We start from the raw sequence: 18,812 nt of genomic DNA on the forward strand, positions 1-18,812 counted from the left end.
AAACCGCAAAAAAGGTAGATGCTTAAATATGATTGCAGGGCACCTTTAACCAGTTCTCTGTTGAGCCTTCATGTCAAGTTAGATGAAGACACACCTTCATGTCAAGCTACATGAAGTTAAAGAAAAAGTAAACAACAACTTAACTTGGACAAGTGACCCACCAGAGCATGGGTATCCAAGGTCTAAAACATGCACCCAATACAATGATGCTTGGGATCTACAAAGACACAACCAAACCCAAGGCAACCGCCCAAACTTAGCACTCAAGGTTTCCACAAAGCTGCACAGCCATTGTGGTACAAAAAGAAAGCGAGCCTAAGGAAAGCAAACGGTATTGAAGGTAAGGAGTGTGAAGGAGGGTGCCCACCTCTGGCTGGAATTGGTACTTCAGTCCCATCTTGCTGAGCCGGGCATTGCTACGCTGCAGCCTCGCCAGCCGCCGCTGTGCACTGCGGCTGTCCTCTTCTGTGCTGCGGCGCCGGTTATTCACAATGCGCACCACCTCCTTGCGCACCGGGAATGGGAAGTTGAGACCTTTGAACAGGCCTTTTGGCACCCGATCTCGCGGCAGCACACTGCCTGCAGTGGGAAGATGTTTATTGAACGATTAATTGGCGATCCCATTTTAGACGCACAAAGGTTCAAGGTATCCAACGAGGCTCTTTGGGGACGTGCCTTGTTGTTTTTACGTGGTAGGTAACTAAACCACCACCTTTGAAGGCTTAAAGTGGGGTAAAGCCTCTCTAGACCATAGAACACCTTTTGGATGCATAGGTACCATTGGAAACCAGTAAGATTAGAACAAGAGACAGATGTAATTATCCAGCTTCCAAAAAAGCAACCGCTGTACCGTAACTGTGAGAATGCCCGAGGGCGGGTTGCAGAAAGAAGCCCATCTTTGCTGCTTGAGGAGATTCATCGCAGAGAGTGAAGAAGCTAGAGCCTGAAGGCAAAGTAGTGTGGCTGTGCACATGCACACCCAAGACACAGCCCCATACATCTGCTGAGACAATGCTGGAAACACATGAGCAGCGTAAGAATGAGGTAATGTTTCCGAATGTAGGCTCAGCAGTAACCAAAGAGCTGGTCACCTACTAAGAATGTGATAGCAGCACTTTCAATGTTGGTTTCAGTATGTACCCCAGAACCATCATTCGGTGATGTCCTACTGCGATATACCGGGGAAGCGCCCCACTATTAACATTTCCAAAACTTTGGAATTCTGATCACATGTTATACACCCCCCCCCCCCCCCCCCCCCCCCAAAGTGCCTCAAATATTCGCCACACTGTGGCACCTACGAGAACACCACCGGGGATGACAGGGATATCCACTTCCTTGCGATGGAAAGGGAAAAACTTCGAGGGCAAGGGAAACCATTAACTGTATTATCAGGTCATTGGGTGCAGTGAAAGGTCCCTACAATGCTGGAGGTCAGCAGCCCAGTTGTAGCCACGTCAGGACCAATGGGGGTGAAGATAATATAGTGTGACAATGAACAGATCTTGAAAACAGAACTAGGGGTCCCAGTGCTTTTGTGAGACATTCCTTGATAAAGTGTGCACGCTGCCGCGGTTCCCTCACCTTTCGTGCAAGCTGCCATCATCTTGGCTTTTCCTGCATCAACCAGACAAGCGCCCATGTCTAGACTAACCAATTTTAAGTGAAAGTGGGGTGGGTGCTCTCCCCGTATTTTATGGTATGTTTCGCTAAAGCAGTAGCAAAATTTGTTTTGGTTGAGACTAAGAGTGGAGTTGCCTTGTAAGCACTCATGAACCACAAAGAAGATATTTGTGAGCTTAAAACACAATTTTTGATGTCCATCGAAATGGGACGCTATTTAGCACATGCTTCTGTAAACAAGCCAAGGCTGTAACCAACGCTGTTGACTTGCCTTACGCAAGGGTAGTGTAGTATTTGTTTTCTAAGCTTTTCACTTCTGCAAACAAGCACTACTTTATCCTGTTGACTGCATTTTATTACAGTTGGTCTGCCCACTGCTGAAAGAAGAATTCTTAGGCAAATAAATGTGACACGTTTTTTATGGCACGGAATACATACAACTTTTCTATACAATTAGGTTTTTTTTCTTTACAATAACCGCCTGTGTGTTCAAAATTGTCCTCACGGGGTGGGAACATTTTCTACCAGTGCACTAAGCCAAAAGCAGACGACTTGGTCGTCTGCTCACTACGCCTATTGGAAGATGGCACCCCGTGGACGTCCCTTGCTAGCTCAGTCGTCTGTATCATCGTCTGCCATGGATCACGGCAAGGAAGGAAGCTATGTTTCAGAGTTTCAAAAGTCAGAACTTGGGAATTTATGCTAACATATATATGTTCTCAGCATGTGACGGAACATACATCTTGAGTTTTACTTCCTTAGCATTGCTACGTACGTTACGGGTACAATTCTGCATTATCGGTATATACCGATAAACCCCGAAAATGATACCCGAATGGGTTTTAGCGAAATAGAGGGAAAACTGAAAAGCCCCAAATTGCAGCCGCCCTAGAATAAACAAAAAAAAAAAGAAAGCCTATTCTTGGCGGGAAGAAACCTTTAACCGTGAACACAGTGGTACCGAACTGTCCATAATGGGCTTCTCCCTTCAAGAACCACACAACTTATCTTGTTTCTGTTATCTACACCTAATTACAGGTAAGGATGATTGGGACAGTGCATCATATACAGTCGGCTCAGTCAGATGCACATGACTACTCATTGTCTTAATCGGCAGCACATTGTAGGTGCACACATACACTTGAACTTGCCCTCTCTTATCAGTACCGGAACATTTTCCAGGAATTGGGGCCACGGGCATGTTACTTAGAGGTTGGGAAATCCAATGTCCATGTCCTATTTTCTTCTACGTCAGCCCCAATAAATGGATATTTTTTGTCGCGACACCAGAAAACACTAAATCTATGAGAAAAAAAAAACACCACCAAAACATGCAATCCTAGTTCTGGGGCATAAAATGCACTAGAAGCATACACGTTCAAAATACAACTTCCCATCTTGCAAGCTTCACTAAAGCATAAGTTCCTTTGTTGCAGACATTGGTGGGCCCGCAATTTTGACCAAACTGACGACAGTTGAGATTTCCATGAGGCAATGAAAGCTGGGCGAGTTTGAGTACAAACAATTTACAGTAATCTCTCGTTATAACGAAGTCAACAGGACGGAAAATGAATTCAATACAGGAGGTAATTCGATAAAAGCGATACAGCCAAAAAAACAGTGCCAGCAGCCTTGAAGGTAAACAGGAACACGGCGGAACACTCTACCATATATTTCATCAAACAAACCTTGGTTATGAACATCTCGCGGCAGCTTTACCAAGTGAAAAAATAATTAGGAGGAGTTTGCCGATAATTTTAACCGGGCATCAGTTCTCCTCAAACTGTTCCAGGCATCGCAGGAACACTGTCACCACCGCTGCACTCCACTTTGTTTCAAAGCAGCCACAGGATGTTTTGCATCTCCGCAGTCGTCGGCGTTTCCTGAGCTGCCTCTGCCATGTCGCTTCATGTTTACCCTGGCCGCATGCAAGGTCTACAATCGCAACATCCATGGCAGGAGCGACAACAGGAACGTCCGCATTAACAAGCACGAACAAATCAAAGTTATCGTCGGTGGCTTTGCCAACATGTTTTCACACACTCCTGTAGACATTGTTGCAACTACGGAAATTGTGCGCCGTTTCGGCGAGCATGATAACGAGAGATAATCCAACGTGTGCGAAGCAGTTGGGTATCTTCCATCTTCGAGCCGTGGGCATGCTTTCTCCTGCATGAGAAACTTCTCAAACCCACCAAATATGCCTTGCTTGTTTTGCAAAATGGTGGACAGCGTAGAACAGCCGCTGCCGGAATGTTGAATTTTTTGGTAATTTCGAACATGTGCCGGCAACTTTTCTCAACCTCGAAGATCTAAAGAAATGACTTTTGGCAAACACTCCCATCTCCCCTAAAACGCACATATTGTCACGAATGAAGGTGACGAAAAGCCAAACAGTGAACTGAAAATAAAGATTTAATGGGCGAACTTGTGCCAACCAAAAGTAAATAACGAAGGAGCGTTGAGGTAGCGGAAAAGCGGGCGGCGGTTCGGCGGCACTACAGAGCGCTAGCGAGACTGGGACTGACTCGACAAGGTCGCGGGAGCCGCTTATCTTCCCTGCGTCACTATCTCGAAAGTTCGGCAACGAAGGTTCGAGCGTCGCGCGCTCGGGGCGAGGATAAACTGGCACTTTCGAGAATAACAAAGCAGAAGGAAAGTTACGTCTGCTGCGAGAATGACCGGGAATCTTCTAGAAGACCGTGACCGAGCGTTGCCTTCTCGGCTCTGCGGGTGGCATTATCCCCCCTTTAAAAGTGCATCGCCCCGATGCAAAACGAAAGGAAAACGGAAATGGCTAAAACAATTACGGCGAAACAAAACAAACATGCAGTTTCACAATCCTAACGCGCGTAGAACGGCTTGAGTCGAACAACGTGGACGACTTCGGGTCGTGGCTGGCGGCGTCCTGATGGGCGAGTTCCGTCGGGGAGCACCTCGTAGTTCAAGTCCCCAAGGCGGCGGATGACCTTGTAGGGTCCGAAGTAGCGTTTTAACAGTTTCTCGCTGAGGCCGCGGCGGCGAATGGGTGTCCACACCCATACCCTGTCTCCGGGCTGGAACTCCACGTCGCGGCGGCGAAGGTTGTACCGGCCAGCGTCCACACGTTGCTGGTTCTTTATTCGAAGACGGGCTAGCTGGCGTACTTCTTCTGCTCGTTGGGTGACCAGCTGGGCGTCGTCAGTGCCGTCATCCGTCGGGTCGTGGGGCAGCATGGCGTCGAGCATCGTCGTCACCTTTCTGCCGTGCACCAGCTGAAAGGGTGTAATGCCGGTAGTTTCTTGAATCGCCGTGTTGTACGCAAACGTGACGTAGGGCAGCACTTCATCCCACGTCTTGTGTTCCACGTCAACGTACATAGAAATCATGTCGGCGATGGTCTTGTTTAGTCGCTCCGTCAACCCGTTGGTCTGCGGGTGGTATGCCGTGGTCCGGCGGTGGTCGGTGTGGCTCAGGCGGAGTATCTCTTGTGTCAGTTGCGCCATGAACGAGGATCCTCGATCCGTAATCAGGACTTGGGGAGCGCCGTGTCGGAGGACGATAGACTCCACGAAGAATTTGGCTACTTCCACGGCGGTCCCCGACGGGAGTGCTTTTGTCTCGGCGTACCTGGTGAGATAATCAGTTGCCACGATTATCCACCGGTTTCCCTGCGCCGACGGTGGGAAAGGTCCGAGAAGATCCATTCCAACCTGCTGGAATGGTGTAGTCGGGGGCGCGATCGGTTGCAAGAGACCTGCCGGCTTCGTCGGTGGTTTCTTACGTCGTTGGCATTCGTGGCACGAACGGACGTAGAGGTGGACAGTCTTCGGAAGCTTGGGCCAGTAGTATTTTTCTCGGATCCGTGCAAGAGTCCTACTGTAGCCAAGGTGACCAGATGTTGGGTCGTCGTGGCAGGCTTGGAAGATCTCTTCTCGAAGACTAGCAGGAATCACTAGCAGCCACGTCGAGTTGTTGTCCCCGAAGTTTTCTTTATAGAGGATACCTCTCCGGACGGCGAATCGTGGCAGGTCACGTGAGAAGGCTCGGAGAATCGTACCCCCTCGTCCCTCCAAGTGGTCGATCAATGCACGCAGCTCAGGATCGTCCCGCTGGAGCGCTGCCATGCCGTGAATGCTCACCGCGCCAAGAAAGTGGTCGTCGTCGTCGTCGTCTTTGGCACATCCGGCAGCTGACTCGACAGGGGCTCTGGACAGGCAGTCGGCGTCGCTGTGTTTTCGGCCTGACTTGTAGACCACGGTTACGTCGTACTCTTGCAGTCGTAGGCTCCATCGAGCGAGGCGTCCCGATGGGTCCTTCAGGCCCGCTAACCAACACAGCGAATGGTGGTCGGTGACCACCCGAAACGGAGTCCCGTACAGGTATGGGCGGAATTTCGTGATAGCCCAGACGACGGCCAGACATTCCTTCTCGGTCGTCGAGTAATTGCGTTCCGCGTTCGACAGCGTCCGGCTAGCGTATGCGATCACGCGCTCCGCACCTTCTTGTCGTTGGACCAGTACCGCTCCGAGTCCTGTATTACTGGCGTCCGTGTAGACCTCCGTTTCGGCTGATTGGTCGAAGTGGCCGAGAATCGGTGGTGACTGGAGCCGTCGCTTTAGTTCGTCGAATGCCTGTTGTTGTTCTTCACCCCAGTCGAAGTTCACGGCGTCTTTCGTAAGGTGCGTTAGTGGCGCAGAAAGCTTGGCGAAATCCTGAACGAATCGCCGGTAGTATGCGCAAAGCCCAAGGAATCTTCGGACGGCAGTTTTGTCGGTGGGCGGTGGAAAGGCCGCTACGGCGCGAGTCTTCTCAGGGTCAGGACTTACACCTTCGTTGCTCACCACGTGGCCCAGGAACTTCAGTTCGCCGTAGGCAAACCGGCACTTCGTCGGCTTGAGGGTGAGTCCTGCGGTCCTGATTGCCTCTAAAACGGCCCGAAGGCGTCGCAAATGCTCGTCGAAGTTGGCCGAGAATACCACGACGTCATCGAGGTAAACGAGACAGCTCTGCCACTTGAGGCCTGCCAGGACGGTGTCCATGACACGTTGGAACGTTGCCGGCGCCGTGCACAGTCCGAAGGGCATCACCTTGAACTCAAACAGTCCGTCGGGCGTGACGAAGGCAGTCTTCTCTCGGTCCCGTTCGTCGACTTCGATCTGCCAGTAGCCACTCTTAAGGTCCATCGACGAAAAGTATCGGGAGTGGCGCAGCCGGTCCAGCGTGTCGTCGATGCGGGGGAGCGGATACACATCTTTCTTCGTGACCGCGTTGAGCCGCCGGTAGTCAACGCAGAATCGAAGCGTTCCGTCTTTCTTCTTTACCAGCACAACTGGAGAGGCCCACGGGCTGCTCGAAGGCTGAATGATGTCGTCGTTGAGCATCTCCTGTACTTGTTCATGAATGGCCTCTCGTTCCTTTGGGGAGACCCGGTACGGCGGCCGATGCACAGGGAGCGCGTCCTCGTTGGTAATGATGCGGTGTTTCGCAACTGTTGTCTGGCGCACCCTCGACGTCGTCGCAAAGCAGTCGCCGAACTCGGCGAGGAGGTCTCCGAGCTGTCGTCGTTCCGTGGCGCTGAGCTTGGGGTTAACGTCGAGCTGTGGCGGCACAGTACTGGACGGCTGACATGGCGAGGGCTCGTCGGAGATCGCGGCGATTTCGGCGTCGGCCCGGAGTTCCTCGACGTGTCCTATAGTGGCACCTTTCGTGAGATGCTGCGCCTCCGGTCGAAAGTTCGTCGCGAGGACCACACAACGTCCATCCTGCAGCTCTGCTACGCCCCTTGCGACGCCTATTCCTCTTCCGAGAAGCAGTTGGACGTTGCCTTCCAAAAGGACTTTCCCGCTGGCAACTGCGTCGGTAACGACGGGCACAAGAACACTCGACCGTGGCGGCAGGTTCACGTGGTCCGCAATGACTCGGACGGCGGCTGGCGACGTTTTGGATTCCTCCGGAGGTAGCACGGGCTTTCGCAGCGTCAACCTGTTTGCTCCAAGGTCGATCACGGCACCGTACTCACAAAGGAAGTCCATGCCAAGGATGACGTCTCTCGAACAGTCTTTGAGGACGACGAATTTGACGGGGCAAGACTCTCCGTAGATGTCCACGCGCGCAGTACACCTTCCCACTGGTGTGATGAGATGTCCGCCGGCGGTTCGTATTTTCGGGCCATCCCACGGCGTCATCACTTTCCGAAGGCGGCGAGAGAGCTTCCCACTTAAAACGGAATAGTCTGCTCCGGTGTCGACGAGTGCCTTCGCGTCGTGGCCGTCGATGGTAACGTCGAGGTTATTCGACACCGTCACAGAAGCATCGCTCCTATCCGTTTCGTCGCTAGTGTGGGAGCCCTCCGACGTTAGTGGAGGATATTGGCGTCGTTCGTCACCGGCAATACCACCTCCCGGTATTGCCGCACTCAGTTTTCCCGGCGAGGCAAGGGGGACAGGCTTTCTCGGCGGGACCGGCGGAAGGGCGATGGCGAGCGTCGGGGAGATGGTGAACGGAATCCTCGGCGGCGAGACGACTCAGGAGATGAAGAGCGGCGGAGGTAGTCTTCGATGTCCCGAGGTCGCTCTCCAAGACGTGGTCGAGGGTCGTTGGGCGCAAACCCTCGTAAGCCCAGCTGTCGGTAGGGGCATCGTCGGTAGATGTGGTCTGCTTCACCACAGTGGTAGCACAGGGGGCGTCGATCAGCCGTCCGCCACACGTCAGTCTTCCTGGGCGCCGGTTGTTCTCGCCGGACGCACTGAGGTCGGTCGTCGAGACGTCGGAGGTACGGCGGTGCTGGTGTGTCTCGTCGTTGCGGCGCAGGAGGTTGACGGGCAGGAACTGGCGGTCGTCGAGCCATGGCGGCGTAGCTCACCGTTGGTTGTTCCGGTGGTGGCAGGTCGACGGGAGCCTCCTGCTGGAAGGCTCGCTGCACCTCCTCCCGCACTACTTCCGCCATAGAAAGCGAGGCAGGGCGATCGGCAGTGGGCAGAACCTTCCTGATTTCTTCTCGAACGACGTCGCGGATTATCTGCCGCAGGTGTTCGATGCCGATACTATTGACATCGGAGCGAGGTGGTGAGACAGCCGGAACCGTTGACACACCGGTGCGTCGTTGATAGTGCACAGCTCTGGCCAACAGCGCTCGCTCGATGTTGGTTGCCTCGGCCACGAAGCCATCTACCGTCGTCGGGGGGCTGCGGACAAGGCCACCGAAGATTTCACTCTTGACGCCCCTCATGAGGAAGCGCAACTTCTTCTCCTCGGTGGCTTGAGGGTCGGCGCGTGTACAGAGTCGTAGCACGTCTTCAACGTAGCTTGTCACGCTTTCGTCGGGGGCTTGTGTCCGCGTCTGGAGCAGGTCCTCCGCATTCTGTCGCCGGTGTTGGTTCGAGAATGTTCGCCTCAACTCGGCAGCGCAGATATCCCACGATGTAAGCGAAGCCTCGTGGTTTTCGAACCAGTGCCTCGCGGTGCCTTCCAGCGAGAAGTAGAGGTTCTGGAGGCGCTGCTCGGCGTTCCATCCGTTGTGGCGGGCGACGCGCTCATAGTGAAGGATCCAGTCCTCGACGTCTTCATAAATTTCGCCATGGAAAGTTGTCGGCGATCGGGGGGCGACGGGCAGGACAACGACGGGCGGAGCGGTCATCGTCGCGGTCTTCTTCTTTGATTTCCGCGGCGGGGGTCCGAGTTCAGGAGCTTGCCCTTGAAGACGGCGGCTGGCACGATGCTCTGAGTCTTCAACGGAAGATCGTCGGGAAATGGGGCTTGTTGACCGAGTTCTTCTAGGGGTACGCTGCACGGGTTTTGTACCCCGCACCTCCACCAGAAATGTCACGAATGAAGGTGACGAAAAGCCAAACAGTGAACTGAAAATAAAGATTTAATGGGCGAACTTGTGCCAACCAAAAGTAAATAACGAAGGAGCGTTGAGGTAGCGGAAAAGCGGGCGGCGGTTCGGCGGCACTACAGAGCGCTAGCGAGACTGGGACTGACTCGACAAGGTCGCGGGAGCCGCTTATCTTCCCTGCGTCACTATCTCGAAAGTTCGGCAACGAAGGTTCGAGCGTCGCGCGCTCGGGGCGAGGATAAACTGGCACTTTCGAGAATAACAAAGCAGAAGGAAAGTTACGTCTGCTGCGAGAATGACCGGGAATCTTCTAGAAGACCGTGACCGAGCGTTGCCTTCTCGGCTCTGCGGGTGGCAATATGCATGTAGTACGCCTACTGATCTCTATGACAAAGTATACCACAAAGGTGCCTGTGAAGGTGCGTGCGTTAGGGGCTTCCGAAAGGATGATCTCCTCCGAGCTCCACCGCTCCCTTGATCTGATTCCGACAGAAGTCGGGCAGCGTCAGCCGCAGCCGCCGGGAGTAGCGTCGAAACGTTAATGCTGCTCCCTGCCCGGGTCGACATTGGAAACAGCGCTCTGCCAGCTGTGTGCGCTCTGCCAGCTGTGTGCGCTCTGCCCTCCGTCACCTGTCTACTCCATTTTCCCAGTTTGCCTCGGTGGAGAGGGGGGAGGGAACGCAAGGGTCTCCGTGCGCCTCCGTGTAGGCTTGCATGCTTTCAGCCCATTGGCCTCGTAATAAGGGCGGTCGACCGCTGATATGCTTAGAATAATTCAGTTAAAAATGCTTATATTTCGGTCAGGTGCGACGTACCCTCTCCGAAATTGGCAAGGGGGACGTCGCCGGTGATCTTTGATTCCTAGATCTTACCAGAGCTGTGTATAGAAAGTCTGGTCAATGGAAGGAGCCGGCAGAAGCCAGGGTAGAGCGGCGAATACAGTGGCGCCACCAGCACTGCACATTGCCCGCATGATTAACTTGCAAAGTAAGAATGTGCTAGATGGCCTTGAAGGATTTGCATAGTGTGGCACAGGTACGTTTTGTTTCTGAATGAGACTGAAAGTATATTAATGTATAATTGTAAGAGACTGGTGGAAAAGAGGAGCTTCAAGGTGCTGAGTGCGTTTACTGAGCCATAAAAGGTGACATCGATGAGAAATATTTTCTGAAACATGAGACAACACTGCAAATGGGGCGTGCACACTCACAGTTTGGGTCAAAAGTTCCAAGGAGCCGAATTCACTTTTTAGTGCCCACTTCGTCGTGGTCGCAAGTGCACTCAAACGAAAGTTTGAGTGCGTCCTGAATGTCGCCGTGATAACATCACATGCGTTGCCCTTTCAGTTACGAAGAGTTGCAAATTTCAACTCTAGCGTGCTGAAATGAAATACTAGAATACATCCTAACCTATAAATTGTGAGTGGAGGATATTTGTTAAGCTCATTGCCTCTACAAGGGGAATATCTGAGGCGAGTGGATGGTCACAAGAGCTGTCAATCCTAGCGCCCAAGGTCACTGAAACAAGTTCGGCCAATGACAAGCCCTTATTTTTGCCCTATTCTTACCAGATAATGACCAAACCCTCTACATATATGGCTCTGGGTGTTACGTCACGGTGTCAGTACCCGTAACCAGCCAATCCAGTGCGGCCTCCGTTGCTATACATCCTATTGCAAAGTCTTACGAAATATTGCCGCGAGCGCAACTGACCGAGAAGGCAGCGCGCTCGTGGCATAACGGTTATCGTGCGTAGGTTCCACGCAGAAAGCCAGGGTTTGATTCCCGGCCGCGAAGACATATTTTTGTTGATTCTAACGTAATGTTCTGGCAAATTCGAGAACCATGTTGCTGATTCGAAGTTATAATGTTCAACACGCCGAACCTTCTACGCCGAGTGTTCCAGAAGCCCACACGTGTACAAAAGGGGCTCCGCGTGGCAAGCCGGAAGCAGTTCCGCCCCAGCGCTCGATTCTGCTGTCACGCCGACCTAGACGCTCTGCTTTATTCTGTTCCCTCTTTATTTTTGGGCACAAGTTCGCCCCATTAAACGTTTCCGTTTTCCCAGTATTCTTTGTTTCACCTTGTCATTCTTGACAATATGACGCACCCCGCCGCTATCTGTTGGCGCTTGCCAGTGTTTCCTAGCCAGTTTCCACAGTCAGTGGGGCTGTGGCACCATCTTGTGGCAACGTTGCAAATTTTGAATATGTGCGCTCCAAACCAGTTCGAGGTCAATGCATGCACAAAGGCACTAATGCGAACGCATTACAAGAGCTGGGGAGCCAAAGATATTCTGTGAGGCAAGACATCCACCGCCAGACCACGTGCAGAAACCGGCAGTGTGCCACAGGTCCTTCACACCAGCCGCAAAGAGTGGTACTGGTCCTTCTTGAATATGCTAACAGTGTGACATTCCCGTCTCGTGACTCCTCATAATTAGCCATCTCTGTGTGAGTGTGTTGAGGAATGTGGATTCGTCCCTCCTAAACTATGAGGTGCACCTCACAGTTAGTCATCTATGTGTGCGTGGGCATGGGTGCATGTGTGAGAGAGAGAGAGGTGGCAAGAGGGAAGAAGAGTGAAGCAGGGGGTTCTTCAGGAGCGGTGAGGAATGCGGATTTGCCCCTCCGAAACTCTGTAAACGAAACTGCTGGGCGTCTACCCTCCAACGGATGAGATGGACGAAACTGCTAGTCATCTACCCTCCGATGGGCGAAATGGACAAGCCGGAAGAAGGTAACAAAAAGAAAGCCCAGCGGGGATCTCTCTCTCAGGCGGTGGATATGAAAGGTGTGAGGCGAGGCGAGGCCGGTGGGGAAGCTGAACCAAGGAAGTCGGAGAGGCTGCAGGGCAACGTGGAGAGACCGACATCGAGAAGTCCGACGTTTATGGACCCGGCGCACCTTTGGCGCAACCACCGAGACGTCCAAGTTCCCATCAAGATTCTACCCAAGCAAAGTCATCCAAGTGCGTGAGTGTTTGCCTTTGGAACTCCTTGACGCGTACTGGCGTAGAACTCTGCCGGAACATTCCTATTTTTGCAAGTGTGTGTAGTCAGTGAATACCGCAATACTTTCGCGATGTGTATAAAGTTGCAATTGCTTGTAATCGGCAGTCTTGGGTGCCTCACTCCACCGACAGGGCACCTGACAATTAATTGACCAAGACCAAGTCTTTAGGGTCGTCACATTCCTAATACTCCCAACAATTAAAAAAAAAATATATACTGGTTGTCAAAAATAGTCTGTGCAATACACTCAACAAGTTATATGGATGCTCCTCATGCCTGGAAAGTAACAAAATGAAATGTTTACAGTTTACATTCCCCGTCGTCTACAGGCACCTAAATGGAGACGCAGTTTGTGTCAGGCAATTGAAAGAAAACAGCGTGTGATCACTCCCACAGATATATACAGTAAAAATGGCGCTTTTCTGCCTATAGTGTGTGAAGTAAAAGCGACAGCTGTAGCCTGTTAACCCACATCAGGATCCTCATGTCGCCATGTAAGCACCTCTGCAACGTGCTGTCATTCGCGTGGCCAAATACCGTACCCTCATGACCATGCACATGTGGGAATATCAGATAGAGCTCAGTCCTTTGTACGTTTTGGAAGTGGTCTCCACAGTCTCAAACCACACAGGACCCTCGGCCCTGCATAATCCCCCGAGAGCATTTTGCCAGAATGCCTCGAGGCATCTTGCTGCAGAGGGCAGACCGACAGTGATGAGTGAACGTGCAATCTAGCAAGCTCAAGCTCTGCACCAGCAGCCTCTCTGCACTCTCCAGCAAACTCAAACTCCAAAGCAAGTTTGCTTTCCCACTTGTTTGTTAGCAGTTAAGACAGCAAGCTGCTCCCACATCCCTTCACCACTTTGTCGACACCTATTGCCTATCCGATGCGTTTGTTCTGATTGAACTGCCTGGAAGATGTACTCGTACGACCAGGTCTGGTCTCCCCCTCTAAAAAAGAAAACCAAGCTTGCAAGTTTTGCTGGTCAATGTGGGGTCTATGCTGACATGCCTCTCCCGCTGGTCGTCTCAGTCGCCAGCTCGAATGGCTCGGTCAAGATCAAGCTTGACTCCACTGTTCGAGATGTTTACTTGGCGAGTGGCCTGTCTTAGAACATGGCCACGACTCTGCTGGTCCTAACTCCCAGCTCCACTGCCTCAGCTCCTAGCTTCAGCATCCCATCAGTTGTATGACTCCGCATGTGCACAAGGAGTGCGCACACCTTGTCCTCGGAGGTCCCCTGGATGTCGCTTGCCTCAGAACAGAGATAGGACTTGATTTTCCAGGCTGCCAATTGTACTGGCTCGGGCCCCCAGGGCCGTGATTGACTCTGCTGTCTCAACTCAACTTTAAAGGACACATGCAAAGGAAAAAAACATGTTTTTAAAACAGCTTAGATGGAAAAACGATCTCATAAAACGATTTTACAAAGAAAAAAAAATTTTAGAGCTATATTTATGGCACTATACGAATTTGTAGTTGGCACCCGCGGGAGCCGCCGCTAGTCACGTGGCAGGCCCACATGCCGCCGCGCTGGGTCGTCGCCGTCGCCAAGTCACACTGCCGCCGCACGTCGAGCGTTGTGCAAAGGCCGCTTCAACGCATTTCTCCACGCCGCTGTTGCCGCCACCGCACAAGTTTGTCTGCTTCGGGGCGCCGCCGTCGTCTGATTGGCGCACTGGTTTATCACGTCTGCTTGGCTTTCTCAGGAGTTCCCTTTGAGCTCTAAAAGTTACCTATTAATCTTAGTTTTTTGTGATACCTCAAACAAAGATGAATAAGTTACTTTTAGACGCCATACGAAGTTTCCGAAAGAGTGCAAGCACCACGTGATAAATAAGGGCCAGTCAAGTGATAAGGGCCACTTTTCCGCAGCGCCGACGGGCACCAACTACAAATTCGTATAGCGTCGTACATATAGCTCTGAAAATTTTTTTTCTTCGTTGTAATCTTGTTTATGACATCGTTTTTCCATCTAAGCTATTTTAAAAAAAAATGTTTTTTTCCCTTTGCATGTGTCTTTTAAGCCTCCTCCTTGATCTTCATTCATCACCGAGGATGTCGCAAGACTGTACTGTCGACTGTGCAAGTGAAAGCTCCTCTGTTGTGAATAATGTTCTTGGGCCCGCAATATCGCATGGGCTGGTAGTTATTGAGGTTGCTAGGAGGCAATGGATGCTCGGCGAGTTAGAGTGCCAATGATTTATTTACTTTCGAATTATTAATATGCCTAGCAATCATCTGAATCAAGTCAAAATTGATCCGTCTCGCCCAATCTCGGCCTTTTGAAGCTGCTGTCTTCCTTGCCCTCTGAGAAAAATCAGCCAACTGTTTTCAAATGTGTGGGAGGTGCGTGATGTCTGCCATCCAATGCTCGGCCAGGGGTTGAGACAGACTTTAACTAAATTCGTAATGAACATGACACGGCAGCTCTGTAGCTCCAACAAGGGTTGCCAACAGTGCACCACCATACTGAAGTCCCTAGGTTTAGATCCAATGAACAAGGTGACAAAGGTCTGCGTAACATAATGAAGAATACACAGCCAATGGAGTGACACCAACAGGGAAAGGGTGCTTATACGCGAGATGTGCATTCGGCAGACGCGTCGACCTTCCCACAGAATAGACAAAACAACCTGGCTGGAAAGCTGGAGACATTTCGCAAGGCAAGACACCTGCCGCCTGACCATGCAGACAAACCAGCGGGGTGTCACCAGGTCCTTTACAGCTGCCTCACTGGCATCTTTTATAGATCATTAAAAACCTACCGTAAAATACTGTGGGAGCACCCACCCTACTTTCAGTGAAAACTAAGCTAACCTAGACCTGGGGAATTGTCCGGTCAAATCGGCACTTAACATATAATTCACAGAATTTCCAAGTTTGGGAAATGTTAATAGTGGGTGCTTGAATGAGGTGGACGCTTCCCAGTCTCTTACAGTAGGTGTGCAGAGGCCAAGGTGTAAAGATTATTGTGTTATAAATCAGCATGCTGCACAGCCAGCTTCAAGCTAAACGACCGAGGAGCACTGTGTAAAAGGTGCAGCAAATAAACACTGAAATGGCCTTAAAATGTGCATTGAAGTAAGGCTTACACTTGAGAATCTTGTTGAAGAGCAAGTACCCATCCATGGTCTCGGCCGCAATCTTGGCGACATCTTCGGACAGGAACTCCACAAAGGCGTAGCCACGGCTCCTACCTGTCTAAGACAGCGAACCAGACATTCAAAATCAAGTTTTACGTGACTTCCTGATGCTACTGCATTATGACTGTTCCTAGAAAACTACTAAACTATGGGTATTTATTACATATCGCAACACCAGATTCTTTTCAATAAGTATGGGCTTCCTAGTTTCAGACCAGATGAAACTAAAATTTCCTTCGGGAAGAAAAATGCAACATTGTCCAGAATGGTCAGGCTTTATTTACATTGTCAAACACTCGCGGAAAAAACTTTTTTGACAAAGGCAGCAAAGCAAATCTTGGCACATCCCAGTAAAGCACAAAGAATTAGTTTAAATCAGCTCGCAAGTTTTCGAAGTCTCGGTTAAGATTCAAACTTGTCAACAAAAACCATAGCTGGGGTTTGAGCCCCCAAACTGGGGGCTCGAACTGGTACTTTGGCTTGGAGGAGGAATAATCATTTGTTTCATGGTCAATGAAGGCGATGGGATATATGCTTTTTAAGCATGCCTGCACAATAATCATACATGAGATATAGGAATTGCAGCATTATGCCACAGGTTTCCCCCTTGACAAGTTCTCAGCTTTCAGACTGAAGTGTTTGGTCTCATCACATTATGAACCCGCACTTACTTTGGTGAATGAAAGGATTTTAAATATGTTCATTTGTAACGGTAATGTATCTGGGGCAGCCTCACTTTGCATGAGTTTTATCGATCGAGGCGAACTTCTACAGAACACCATTTGTCAGACCTAGTGAGGCTTCAACTTTTGCGGGCAGAAAATAAAATGCCGCTCCCAGTAAATTTGAGCATAAGGTATAAAGCAGGGATCTTCGAATCCCGGACCGCGGAAGTCTTCTAACCAGCCGCGGCTGGCCTCGGTATCTCCAGTGAAGCCCGGCCCACGGCCCATTTCCAGCAAACCCACTGCTTGAGGTGCAAAAAGTGTGCATAAAGAAACGGCGTGGTGACGCACTCCAAATATGCAAACTAAGAAACCAGAAAGAATGAAAGAAAGCGGAACACAACACAGGACCTCTCGCCTATTATTAATTGCACATTGTCATCACTAGCATTAAAATTCTTAGTCCCCTGCTTCGTGTCGGTGCAACTATGTTAAAATTTCAATTCATTCTCATGTGCATTGTGCTTTCACAATGCACAATGCGCATCTGTCCTTTTTCACAACTATTGCATGCTGTCAGTATTAATATTATCATTCTTATTAGTCTTTCACACTGCACAAATGTTCCAAAAGTCCTATGCACTTTGATTTGTGTCGGTAAATTTTCTTGGTCACAAGTGTTCTTTAAGGTCACAATTAGCTAAATATTAAACTTCAACTTGAAATATATGTATTCATCCTCCTTTAGTTTCTTTTTAATACTTACTCAAACATTCATTTCTATGTTTAAATGCCTATGTAGGTTTATTTACTTAGATTTTCTTCGTTTAAAATTACCCCCCCCCCTTTTTTTTTTTTAGGCCGCCGAGACTGCGAGAGGTCGCTGACTTGTAGCTTTATATCAGCGGTCTCCACACTTTTCGGCTAAGGACCCTTAGCCGAAAAGTGGAGACCACTGATATAAAGCTACTAGTGTAATAAATACACTCCCGAGTCATTTGAGTCATCCATATTCCGACCTGAGATTATAAAGACTTCTTCCTCGAAAGTACGAACTTTGATATTCATGTGTCAGGTCAAACTGGGCTGAAAATTAACCGGCTTTCTTCAAGAAGAAAAAGTACGAAAACAAGTGGACTGGGGTGTCTTACCTTTCCACTCCGTGACAGCCGGAGATTGGTGACTTTACCGAACTGCGAAAAATATTTCTTCATTTCTTCTTCGTAGAACCCATGAGGAATATGCTTGATGTATAGCACCCCTTTCTTTAGAATGGCATCGCCCTGCGAACACAAATGTTGATCAAATGACGCTCAAGATGTTGAACAGAGGTGGCAGTACTTCAAAAGTCGCCCGAGAAGACCGCCGACAAGACTGGACCAGGAATTTACACAAATATCACACAGTCTCACCTTATGTGGCTTTGCTTTTGCAGCAGATTTGGTGGTTTTCGTCATTCTTGATATACAAATTATGAAACGAAGCTATGTCTCAAGCGCGAATCCCTCGTGGCGCGACCAGCGGATGCTACATGCGCAAAGGGCCGAGTGGCTTGGAAGTTGGATTGGCTTGGATCTTTCACATTAAACCCAATGTGGCTTGACTCCAACCTTCTTGGTTGACTGAAACTAGGCTGTGTTCCAAAATTTACTTGATCTGACTCCGGACCGTACTCTGGACTAAAGGTTTCGTAACGTGGCGTTTCAAAAGTTACTCGCGCTTACTCGATGACGTCAGAACTCGCGTCCGGAGTAATTACTCACGCTATACACTCCGTGCGACGCGACTGGCGCGCCGCCGCGCGGTCGGTACCGAAGGTAGGCAGTGAGAACCCCAGAGAAAACGAAACCGAAACCACGCCGGGTACGTTGGTACGCATTGAAGTCGGAGCGGTGCGTTTGCGCTGGGTTCACAGCATGAAGTGCTGCCTGTGCTGCGTCATTAAGTGCTTCAATATTTATGCGTCGTATCTCGTGGAGACAAAGTTTCACAGTTTTTCACCTTGCCGATGTTTTGTGGGACAGCGACAACGATGGAGCCGTGCCGTACGACGCGAGAAATTCGGTCTCCCGATCATGTCTGCCACTGTGTCGGCACGGCTGACATATTCTACACTGCCGCTTTGCGCTCTGCGTTTGTTTTCGTACCAGTAACGCCTACATGTGTCAGCGCCGATGGGACAAACTGAAATGCCATCCCACACTCGCGGGTATGCGGTGCCAATTTTGTTGGAGGAATGCCCTCCAAAGAAGTTTCGTCCCCATCGTACGTGTCGATGATATTTCCGGACAAGTATGGCACGCAATCTGTACTTCATGAAGAAAGATTCAAACGGTAAAAAAAGTGACAAATATGAATCTAAAGAAAACAACAATGAAACTCGGAATCACTGGAGAATCGACGTTTGAGTATGGAAGTTTATGTGTTGTGCTTTCTTTCTTGTTCAGCCTCCTTTTGGATGTGGAAACGCTGACACCCCGAGTTCTGCAGACAACAATTTTTTTTTTCGGCTTTAGAGCCAACTATCGCAAAGTGGTTCGAACTGC

General features: G+C 50.3%; 1 protein-coding gene across 1 annotated transcript in view; it reads right to left on the bottom strand.

Moving 5' to 3' along the window:
• The window catches only part of LOC8041583 (MKI67 FHA domain-interacting nucleolar phosphoprotein-like), a 66,837-nt gene extending 48,987 nt beyond the window's left edge, over positions 1 to 17,850 (bottom strand). Inside the window, exons 1-4 of the mRNA XM_029987943.4 lie at positions 17,679 to 17,850; positions 17,418 to 17,549; positions 15,551 to 15,659; positions 368 to 579 (exon numbers count right to left, since the gene is read on the bottom strand). Coding sequence (XP_029843803.2) covers positions 368 to 579; positions 15,551 to 15,659; positions 17,418 to 17,549; positions 17,679 to 17,723 — 498 coding nt within the window. The 5' untranslated portion in view covers positions 17,724 to 17,850. The remainder of the gene's footprint in view (positions 1 to 367; positions 580 to 15,550; positions 15,660 to 17,417; positions 17,550 to 17,678) is intronic.
• Positions 17,851 to 18,812: the final 962 nt, after the last annotated feature.

The sequence above is a fragment of the Ixodes scapularis genome, unplaced genomic scaffold (assembly GCF_016920785.2).
Source record: "Ixodes scapularis isolate PalLabHiFi unplaced genomic scaffold, ASM1692078v2 PGA_scaffold0__279_contigs__length_252992795, whole genome shotgun sequence".
Lineage (NCBI taxonomy): Eukaryota > Metazoa > Arthropoda > Arachnida > Ixodida > Ixodidae > Ixodes > Ixodes scapularis.